General features: G+C 39.0%; 1 protein-coding gene across 1 annotated transcript in view; it reads left to right on the top strand.

The window, feature by feature from the left end:
• LOC116722263 (sodium channel protein type 4 subunit alpha B-like) overlaps positions 1-6,993 on the top strand; it is a 48,935-nt gene extending 41,942 nt beyond the window's left edge. The window contains exons 22-27 of the mRNA XM_032566471.1: positions 118-390; positions 657-710; positions 789-926; positions 1,988-2,092; positions 2,216-2,486; positions 3,673-6,993. Coding sequence (XP_032422362.1) covers positions 118-390; positions 657-710; positions 789-926; positions 1,988-2,092; positions 2,216-2,486; positions 3,673-4,907 — 2,076 coding nt within the window. The 3' untranslated portion in view covers positions 4,908-6,993. The remainder of the gene's footprint in view (positions 1-117; positions 391-656; positions 711-788; positions 927-1,987; positions 2,093-2,215; positions 2,487-3,672) is intronic.
• The last annotated feature ends 5,004 nt before the right edge of the window (positions 6,994-11,997 follow it).

Raw genomic sequence — 11,997 nt, forward strand, 5'->3', positions numbered from 1 at the left:
CATGTTGGTTCCCCACATTTGATTCTAGACTTTCTGAAGTAGTAGCTCCAGTGTGGAGCTAGAGAGAAAATAGTTTGGATGAATATGTATTAGCTCTTCTTGTCTTTGACCCTGCAGGTGGTGGTGAATGCCCTCATAGGAGCCATCCCCTCCATTATGAACGTGCTTCTCGTGTGTCTTATCTTCTGGCTCATCTTCAGCATCATGGGAGTCAACCTGTTCGCTGGCAAGTTCGGGAAGTGCGTGAACAGAACGGGCTTTATCCACAGCGTCTCTGTGGTCAACAACAAGTCCGACTGTCTTGCAATGAATGACACGCAGTTCTACTGGACAAAGGTGAAGGTCAACTTTGACAATGTTGGACTCGGCTACCTTTCCCTTCTGCAAGTGGTGAGTTTCTCTCTGCTGTCAGAATGTAGGTTTTCTTTTTTTTTTCTTAATGTTAATATTAATTAGGTTCATTGCTGCCAGGAATTACACTTAACATAAAAACAATTTCTCACAAAGTAACACATCTTGATTTCTACTAATGTAGTTTTAGATCAACTCGTATGGATTTATTTATAGGTTTTAAATAGTCCTGTCAGAAATACAGCTCAGAAAAAACATTTCGATGATGAACAATTTAATGATTAAACAAATTGTTCTGTTTTTAGGCGACGTTTAAAGGATGGATGGAAATAATGAATGCCGCCGTTGATTCAAGAGGAGTAAGTGTTTGCATCTCTGTTCAGGGTCTGAATATTTGTTTTTTCCAGCAAACAGCTCACTGACGAAACCATTTGCAGGTGGAGGAGCAACCCATCAGAGAAATCAACCTCTACATGTACCTCTACTTTGTTGTCTTCATCATATTTGGCTCTTTTTTTACCCTCAACCTCTTCATCGGGGTCATCATTGACAATTTCAATCAGCAGAAGAGAAAGATAAGTATTTAAAGCACTGTTGTTGCCAAGTTTGGATGAGTTGGGGTTTTTTTTACCTATAAATGAAACATGCAAAGCTCAACGCATTTTAGCTGCTTCCTTTGGACAGTTGAAGAAAAGTAGCAACCAGTTGTGTATACTAGCACAATGCCAGGGTGGGAAGACATCAGCACCTGATTTAGTCGCTGATTACTTCTCCATTTTCAAACAAGTTCTTGCTCATTCATGAGTGAAAAACAAAAATGCAGAAGTAGAGCTGTATGACTTTAGGTAATAAGGTGATGGCGACACTATTGGTAAAAATAACATTCATTTTTTACTGTACTTTTAACACTCTTTGTAACGTTTAGACTCTTGGGCACTTTTATCTATTCTAGTGATGGTGAGTATCAGGTTGGCATGCAAAACAGTGAACTTATTGCACTTTAAAACAGATTTTAACAATGAAAACACTCGTACTGTGATTATTATTACCGAGATATTGTGCGGCCTTACTAAGGAGTCCATGCAGATTCATCCCAAGGTTGAACCGCACGATGATTTGAAATGGAAAACTGAAGAAAAAAAAAAAGTGAATGGAAAACGAGGTTCAAAGGAGAAATCTCTTCTGTATTCTCATTAAATGTGAGCCCTTCTGTTTAAAAGCTGGAGCTTGACCTCTACTGGATCAAGAAAAGAGCAATGATCAAAAGCATAGCAGCAACTCAACAACAGAATGACTTTGTTGTAATGTCTTAGTCAAACTGTGGTGCTACCTTAAGATAGCTGTGCATAAAGCCTAGAAACCTCCATGAACCGAGGCAACGTTGTGAAAAATATTAGATCAAGATTTCTCCACAGTTATGCCAGAGGCTGAAAAGACAGGAAACGGTTCCTTCACGTTACTTCTGCTAAAGTAGCAGCTACTTTCCCATGACTCTAAGCTGCCTCAACTCTGAAGAAGGTTCCCATATCTACTAAAAGACAATGAATAAATCAATTTTAAAAAAGGTTTTTTACTCTCCTTTTTATATTTAAAAATGAGGTGAATGTAATTGTAATGTGATGTTTTGGTTTTATACTTAGGTGGACAGGATATTTTCATGACCGAGGAACAAAAGAAATACTACAATGCAATGAAAAAGTTGGGATCGAAGAAGCCTCAAAAGCCAATACCGAGGCCTGCGGTAAAACAGAACCCGTCACAGTGTCAATCCCTCTACATTCATTTTTCCTTTGTACTTGTGAATTGCTCTTCTGATGTAAGATTATGGTTTTACAGACTGAGGGTTCGTGTTCTCCAATTTCAGAACATTCTCCAAGCCTTCTTCTTCGATCTGGTGTCCAAGCAAGCCTTCGACATCATGATCATGATGCTCATCATCGTCAACATGGTGACCATGATGGTGGAAACCGACGAGCAGTCGGAGCGAATGGAGTCTGTTCTCAACATCATCAACCTGGTCTTCATTGTTATCTTCACAACTGAATGCCTGATTAAGCTCTTTGCTCTCCGATGTTACTTCTTCACTGTTGCATGGAACATTTTTGACTTTGTGGTTATCATTCTTTCTATTATTGGTAAGGAACATCTTATTGCCTCCATCATATTGAAGGTAACTTCGACAGGGTGGAGGCTTTCAGTAGACAGACATTATTCAGTGTGTTGATACCTTTCCATAGCTAACTCTATAAAGCTCTGACCTACAGATAGCAACTTTCCTTTTGATGAACAGCAAATATTTTTTTCCAATTTTCTGCTATATTATATTCTTGTCTTAACAAGAATATTTTTGTAGATATTGAAATTGTAATTTTGTCCGAACTGTTCCAAAGTTGCAGAGCTGTCTCCCTCTGCATTACTGCAAATCAACAAATAGATGGAGCAGAGATGTCAGTGCTAATAATTTAAACCAAGAAAATTACATGAAGTCCTTTACTACACAGAATACAGCTCACCAACTTACTAATTTTATTGCACACCTCAAAATGTAGAAGCACGATATATCACAAAAATACATTAAATCTTTTCCCAAGGATTGACACTATATACAGTAGCTCAACAGTTTAGCAAGGTATTAATACAATGACAACATAATGAAAGAGTTGGCATTAGCATCTTTTTATTAGCACAAAGACTGATTAACTGTCAGTCTTTGTGTATATTCCTTGTGGAGTTAGTAGACCGTTATCTTAAATTTAAAATTCTCAAATATACTTTATAGTCCAGTCTGTTGTCTGGAAAATTAGGCTGAGCCTTTCAAAGTATAAAAAAGAGAAACTTTACTGTAATACATGTAGCTAGCTTTTTGTTATCAACAACTCCCACACCAAATAATGTTGGGTTGTGCTTCTCAATTCCAGTCCTCAGGCCCCCCTGCTCTGCATGTTTTAGATGTGCCTCTATACCAGAACAGCTGATTCAAATGATTGCATGACGTCTTCTGCAGCCGCCAAGTACTGCAGAAGCCTGTTAATCACCCAAAGATTCAATCCAGGTGTGTGGCAGAAGGGAAACACCTATAACATGCAGGGCAGGGGGGCCTGAGGACCGGAATTGAGAAACACTGGGACTCACCCGTTCGATCAGTAAACACGCAAGTGCTTAAAAAAGATCCGACTACTAGTTTCTGACTAGTTGATCACAGATCGACGGCGATCATAATTCTGGCCATTGCTGTTTGTATGTCTCTTATTAACTCATAGTTGGAAAAAAAATGATACAACTTATCTAATCTGTTCTCACTTGGTTTTCCTCTCAATTCAGGGATTGTCCTCGCTGATATCATTGAGAAGTACTTTGTATCTCCAACGCTGTTTCGAGTCATCAGACTGGCCAGGATAGGACGTGTACTTCGACTTATCCGTGCAGCCAAAGGAATAAGGACTTTACTGTTTGCCTTAATGATGTCCATGCCAGCACTGTTCAACATTGGCCTCCTGCTTTTTCTCGTAATGTTCATCTACGCCATCTTTGGCATGGCGAACTTTGCCTACGTGAAGAAGCAAGATGGGATCGATGACATGTTTAACTTTGAGACCTTTGGGAACAGTATCATCTGCCTTTTTCAGATCAGCACCTCAGCAGGCTGGGACAACCTCCTGAGCCCCATAATGTCAAGCCCCCCCGAGGAGTGTGACATCAACTTTATCAACACTGGCACCAACGCCCGCGGAAACTGCGGGAACCCGTCGGTGGGCATTGCTTTCTTTGTGAGCTACATCATCATTTCTTTTCTCATCGTGGTAAATATGTACATAGCCATCATCCTGGAGAACTTCAGCGTTGCCACCGAGGAGAGCACAGAACCTCTGAGCGAGGATGACTTCGAAATGTTCTATGAGGTCTGGGAGAAGTTCGACTCCGAGGCCACTCAGTTCATAGAGTTCTCGATGCTGGAGAGGTTTGCCGATGCGCTGTCGGAACCGCTGCGGATTGCGAAGCCCAACAAGATCCAGCTGATCTCCATGGACCTTCCTATGGTGAGCGGGGACAAGATCCACTGCCTGGACATCCTGTTTGCGTTCACAAAACGCGTACTGGGGGAGTCGGGTGACATGGACACCCTCAAGCAGCAGATGGAGGAGAAGTTCATGATGACCAACCCATCTAAGGTCTCCCACGAGCCCATCACTTCGACGTTGCGTCGTAAAATGGAGGAAGTGTCTGTGGTCATCATCCAGAGGTGCTACAGGAGGCATCTGGTGCGGCGGCAAATGAAGCAGGCGTCTTACCTCTACAGACAAATCAACTACGAGACGGTGGTGGATGTGGACAACGCTCCAGAGACAGAGGGGCTCATAGCTTCCATGATACAGCACTTCGCTCCTGTAGCGATACAAGTCAAACAGACAGTGGAGGACTCGCTGTTGTCCTCACCCCCATCTTACGATAGCGTGACTCGGGGGGCCGGCGTAAGCCCCTCTGCTACAGTCAGAACCGCATCTAGAGGCCCCGAAGCCCAGGACCCGACTGAAAACTACGAGGAAACATTTCTTTGAGACGGCATCGAGACGAATTGAATTGATTGAGCAATAATTCATGCTAAACTGATTTTTTTAATGGTTTTGTAAGACGCAGAGGATATATGCGATTTTTTTTTAAAGTACAGTAGCTCACAGCCTCTATTTTAGTAGAAAGACAATCCTGAATAAATGTAACCTTCACATTGACAATAGGTTCTATAGTTCATATTTTTCAAAACGCTTCTGGGAAAGTTGTAGGGATGTTTTTGGTTACTCTTACGGTGATGTGAGGGCCAGTATTTAAATTACAAACTTTATCAGAACAGTGAACCACTCCAGTTTTTACATGCAAGGGTGCTTATAGGTTACAGGCAGTCTCATTCTACTGTTTTATACCCTACAGAATAACTTATCTGCACTTTAATCAAAACACTGGATGGTCATTTTATTGATTGTATTAAAACGTAAGTTCTTTAATTAATAGCAGTCCTCTAAATTTTCCCATTCATTTAGCGCTCATAAATCTGAGGTATCAGAGCATTTTCAATGTAAAGCGATAATGCTGGATGCAAAGTGCTTTACGATGCATTCCTCCATTTTGTTCAGATCTCCGTTGTTAGGTTGCCTTCTCCTTGGTTGCTGTGACTTGTACGAAATCCAGAAATGCTGAACGTTCAAACTTTCAAGCACATCTGTATCAACTAAACGTAAATGCTTTGTCAAAAAAATATGCATGGTGATCAAGTTCTCATTTGCATTTTTTTTTTTTTCTCAGATTTCTCACATCTTTTTGCATCAGTAGAAAGTAGTTCCAACCTTTGAGCAGTAGATTTTACATAAGTCTAGACAAAAGCTGTATAAGTATCTAGGAGGCATCCGGTTCATGAAGCATGAATGCTTTTGAACGGCTCTGTAGATGATTGTTGTGTCGTCTGGGAAAATCTGACTGCAAGTTGAGGCTGCTGCCTGTACTTCATCTGAAAACCCAAATGTAAACTCTGGACATCAAAAGTCAAAACAGGTTTATAAGAGAAGCAGGAACAGAATGAAGTGGTGTAAGGAGTTTTTTTTTTTATTGTCATACCACCTTGCTTGTTTTGTTACGAAATTCGGACTCAGAAATTCGGATTAAGAAATTTACTATAAAACCCCAAACAGAGTAATTTCTGTTAAATGGAAAAGAAAGACCAGTATTTATTAATCTACACAACACCATCAATATCAAGCAACCTTAACGCACTTTGTTTCAATCCAAACAATAACGTGAAGATTGTTCAAATTGTTTCTGCCACTGTTTTTAATACAGGATACAAAGGCAAAAGCTTTTAAATATGATCTGATTCCAGACAATATTTAGAGTTGGCTAATGTTGACTTAATGGTGGAATTTCAGCCGAATCAAATATTTGTCCACGATAAAGTTTAATAATTTATGTTAAGGCTAAACAGATGGATATTTATCTATTAAAAAAATTCTTTTTTTAGAATTTCAGATTTGACATATCCAGTTGATATTTTGTTTTCAACTCTTAAGAAATAGGTTATATTGTTAACTTCAAAAATATACAAATAAATTATGTTGTTTTTTTTCTTCTTAGGACTGGAAAAAGAAGCACAATCCTTGCTGTGTAGTCATCATGCTTACTTCAGAGAACAGGGTGGATTTTGTGATATTTACCACATGGATAAACGAAGGAGTGTCTGTTGTTAGGCAGGGTCGCGTGTGCTGACAACCCCTAATTCATGTGCCTGATTTTGACCGTTGCCCGCACACTCCTCTGGATCTCTTTAGGCTGCTTAATTTGATCAGATGGGTGTGGATTTTTGGAGTGAAGTGAATGCACTGAAAGCAAACTTTTATAAGCTTGTGAAGAGGTTTAAGGCTAATTTCTAGCTTTTTGTTTTGTCTTTTTTGTAATCTGTTTCTAATAAAAAAACAACAAAAAACAGTGGTTCATTATGACCATAGCTAGGTACAATCAGAAGACGTAAATAAATAAAATCTAGGCAAATTTATTTTGTATGCAATATTTTATCCTTCAGAAGATGATTGTCTGTATCGCATTCATGAGAAGTTATTCATGGGTTGTTTTAATCGGTTGTAATAAAACTCTTTTCTCATATCTGCAGCCTGTGAGTAAATGTTGCGGGAGAAGCTGGTTAGAAGACCTCGTCGCATTTATTTCATTCTACTTTTTCCTCTCTTTAGGACTTCATCCGCCAATTAAAAATAAATAAATTAAAGTTTTTAGGGCTCTCAGGTTTTTAGTTTTAAAAAAAAAAAAGAAGGAAAATTTCAACAAGGTTGCCAATTTGGATTTAGCCCTGAAGAGATTTCCTCTCTCTGGTTGTCAGGGTGGTCAAATCCAACTCTGACCAGCTGGGAGGGATAGCAGGATAATCTGTATGTTAAAAAAAAAATCACTTGTTTTAATTACACACTCACATACACACAAACACAGAGTCTGCCTTTTTCTCCCATCCTCACTCTCACCCACAAACTTATACATACAGTCTCCGTCTGCAATCGTATGCATAAACAAATCTTTCACATGTGCTCTTTGCAAGCCGTCCTCATAATTACACGAAATTTAATTCGGATCCGTGCATAAACTGACCAAATGTGCCTCGGTAATTGATCAGATTTTTTTTTTTTTTTTTAAGCGTTTGTACATGTGGAGGAGATTAAAGCTTTGTCGGTATGGGAAATAATTTTTTTTAAAAGATTAGAAAGGCACTATGACTAATTACAAAATGTAACAGCATGCAGTGAAACACAGCAAAGTCACTGTGATGAGTTTGCAAATCAGCCGTGTACATGCTGAGCAGGCCAATATGAATGACTTTCAGCGAACTGCCAGTTATCCTGCTTGATTTGGAATGTCATGTGTAGGCCTGTCACGATAGCAAATTTTGCTGAACAATTAATTGTCTCAAAAATTATTGCGATAAACGATAATATTGTTTGAAGACCTTTTTACACTGAAAATGACGTAATAATGCATGTGATTTCCTGCCAAAGATAGATACACTTTATTTTCAAAAGAACACTTAACACTAGAACTGATAAACAAAATAAACAAAACAACCAAAAACAAAAATAAAATGGATTCTCAGTCTCCATTAACAAAAAATGTACTTGAAAAGAAACTAAACAACATAAAGCCAAAGTGGAAATAAATACTGCATTCAACCAAAAGAGTGCAGATTATGAAGTCTGTATATTATGTTGCCCTTCAGTAATAATTAGATTTAAATAGAGAAGATGGGCACATCGACTACCTGATGCAATAATTCACACTACAAGGTTTTTTGCTCCTATTTTTCCTCTTACAACAATCTTAGACCGTTGGTCTTTCTAACATTGTGTGGTGTGTTACGGTAGATAGTCGTTGCCGCTCCGATCTAAATCAGGGGTTTTTCCAGACTGGGAGCTTAAAGCAGCCTGTTGAATGTGACAGGCAGCCAATCAGAAAGCGCGGATTGCTTTCTTTTTTTCTTTTTTTTTCTCCGAAGAGTTTTTGCGGCGCTAGTGGCTCGTATTTTTTAGACAGTAGGCAGACAGGAAGGAGGGTGAGGAGAGGGGGAAGACATGCGGCAAAGGTCGAGGTCGTCGGGACCGGGAGTCCGCGTCGAGGACTAAGGCCTCCAAACGTGGGGCGTGCTAACCCCCTGCGCCACCACAGCACGCCCCGCACGGATTGCTTTCTGAGGGGAAATTACGGAGGGGACGCAACCCGAAGTCCAGCGGACATCGGAGATGATACGTGGAAACGACATTAATGTTTATTCAACATGCAAAGAATATAGAAATGACAAGAGGAGGAGTTGGAGCGAAATTGCTACCGCAGTTGATAAACCCGGTAACTTTTCAGCTGTTCTTCGTTAACGTGACATAAATAGGTTATAATGATTTTCATTCAGTCAGGACTTTATGCTGACACTAGCCACATGCATTGCAGGTAGATTGTAGTAAAGCATTGATTAATGCCTGGTTTTAAAATTAGTTCACTGGACTTGTAGCCGTTATTTTGTGCCCATTGTTGGACACCACACGGCAGGACCGAACCCGATCGAACCGTTATAGCTAGGATTTCTGTCGGCTAATGTGTGATCTGTCAGGTTTTGAAAATGGGCCGACAATCGGCCGACAGCTCTAAGATCGTGTAGTGTGCGCTGGGCTTTACACTAAGGAAATGAGGAAGGGAGGAGTCAGTGGAGAGAACCGGAGTTTAGCCCCTTTTCATTCAGTGTCATTAACAGAAAGAGAAAAAGGCCGGGAGAGACGATAATGCCGATAATTAAAATGACGTCGATAGTTTTAATTTATCTTATGATTAATTGATTTATCGTTTATCGCGACAGGCCTAGTCATGTGTGACACTGTTCAGTGGATAGTTTGGGAATATTTATTTTTTTGTTATTATTAGGAATTATTTGAGTGTGGACCTTAACAATAACGAGTCTTGGTTTATCTCTCATAAACTAAACAGTGAGGACATTAATTTGGTTCTTTATCTCTTTTGTTGTAACATTGTTTCCTGACAATATGAATGAAACCTCTGCATAGCCTGTTAAATCTTGTAAGAAAAATACATTTTTGGCTTGAGCAGCAGTGAGGAAGACACTAGCCCACAGCATCACACTGCCTCCACCAAAACAATTGCCGTTGACAGAGAGGATGACATTGATAGAGAAGATTGGACAGGTTTTATATGGGAGCAACTCACATTCAGGTGCACCTCTACTAACCAGATGCTATGTTTCCTTTTCTGGTAACCCTTCAAAACGGATCAGTCCTTTTGCAAAAGTATAGATGTGGGTAGAGTACCTAAAACTTGTACTCAAGTAAAAGTAGCATTACTTTAACATATTTTTACTCAAATAAAAATAAAAAGTAGCCATCCAAGAAATTACTTAAGAGTAAAAAAGTATTTGGTAAAAAGTCTACTGAAGTACTAAGCAACTGATCAAAACATCAATCATATAATATTTAACAATTACATCATCTGATGGACCAAAATATGGTTATTTGCACATTTTGGTATTTTAAAGGCCAAAATGAAGATAATTCATATAAATGACATAATTACAAAATAACAAAATCAGGGAAAAGATTTTATTATTATTTTTTTTTTACAAATCACTTTCTTTCAAAATAAAACTTATGAAACTTTAACAAAAGCTGCAGGTGTGTGTCTGTGTCTGGTGAATTTTTGGTTAAAACATGTTTGTTTTTTATTCAGTGAAGTTACTCACAGTGGATAGAGTATCTAGGAATTAATAAGAGTAGCAATACTTAAAAAATAATAGCACATAAGTAAATAAAAAAAATACTCCCCCAAAACATTACTCAAGTAAATGTAATGGAGTAAATGTCGCTCGCTATTACCTAATTGTGCAGTCAAATGTTTATCACACAAATCTTTATGTATAGTTTGTAGAGTCTGAGGTTTAGTTTTTGGTTATATGTTTGCAATATGTTCATAAAATATCATGAATATCACTTTCTTGTATATTTTTTCACCAGTAAATGACCTTCCTCAAAATAGTCTGGAATGGCCTTTCGGTCTTTTCCAGATTGAATTTTTTTTTTTTTTTTACTTGATTCAGGTAATTTACTCACAATTGCAGAACAAATTTCAATGTATAAAAAAAGGGTTGACATCAAATCATAAAACAGATAATAGATGAGGTTAGGAGGCCATAAAATCCTGAGAATTTAATGACGAAAAAAAACAATCTTTTAGGTACAGTCGTTCTCCTGTCTGTCAGCGTGCAGCACAGGGATTTACTTAGTCATGGTGGCTGACGGTGCCCAGATGGTCTGATGATGCACTATCTAATTACTTGTTCTATGAATCCACTGATAAGCGCTCTCTGAGCCATAGCTTTTTCAGTTCCTACGCTGCCACCACGTGGACACTCCACGGATTGCAGCTACCGATCAGTCTGGAAAAACAGGCATTTTTACGGGGTTCCTGCGCAAGCTGGAAACCACAGAAGGCAGAATTGAAGTGTGAACGAGAACAGATCTACATCTTTGTCTAAAAGTCTAATTTATCCGTCTGCCCGTTTCAGTAAATTACCTTAGTTTGTGACTCACAAGTTCAAAAGGTATAAATACAAGTCCCTGCAAATTGGAGCCAATAAAAGAGGACAGCAAAACTGTAAAATGCAGTTCTTTGTGGGGGGTTTTCTCCCCCCCCCCAACTCTTCTCTTCTAACATTAATCTCTCCATTGGAGCAGTGAGTGTTTTCATCATTTTCTTAAAACCTGTGCCATCCAGTTCTTGTTTACGCTCTTGGACGGTTGCACAGTGTGTGGAAAGTGGCAAACTCTTACGAATGTTTTCCTTGTGTTAAATCCTTCACGACAGAGTCCAATCTGTCCTGGTATGCAAGGATTACTGCACAAAAGCAAATCACTATTTCATCAAAAGTGGCCGCAGCTTATAGTAGTTTGCAAGGGAAAAGTTTCAATACCGGTGTGTTCACAAGGGTCAAAGGTTTCACTGTTTGTGTGGGGAAAAGCTTTAAAAAGATGCACAGACAGAGTTGCATCTTAGCATTCAGAGTGTACCTGACATCTCCTCAGAAGATTCATCCAGTGCAAGCAGTGTGGCAAATTATTCAGCTCAGGCTGCTGCTACAACTGAATGCTCCTGAGCTGGGTCAGAGGCAACAGAAAACACAGGTTGGTGCGTATTGCGGCAAAGAACAAAAGCAACAAACCTCCACAAGCGTAGTCACAAAGTCGAGAGAACGGTTTCAGTGTACTGTGGAAATGTTTGTGTCAGCCAATTTGAACGTATACATAAGAACCAAAAGTTGTAGTTCTGGCATTAGTCTTAGCCAGCTTTTATGGATTGCTCAGCCCAGAGAAAGGCCATGCAAGCTATTCACATTTTACAGTAGCCATAAAGTATAATACCAGTGAAGACCCTTTGAAGAAGGAATAAGAATTAAAACATGACAACAAGGATAAAAACAACAACAGAAAAAATACGAATCAAGTCCTCAAATGAACTCTGATGTCACCAAATTCATGTCTATGTACAGCTTGTTTTCTGCAGTGTACATTTTAGCTTTATTCAATAATATTTCAAGCAAAACAAATAGAAAAA

The sequence above is a fragment of the Xiphophorus hellerii genome, chromosome 6 (genome assembly GCF_003331165.1).
Source record: "Xiphophorus hellerii strain 12219 chromosome 6, Xiphophorus_hellerii-4.1, whole genome shotgun sequence".
NCBI classification, from domain to species: Eukaryota; Metazoa; Chordata; class Actinopteri; order Cyprinodontiformes; family Poeciliidae; genus Xiphophorus; species Xiphophorus hellerii.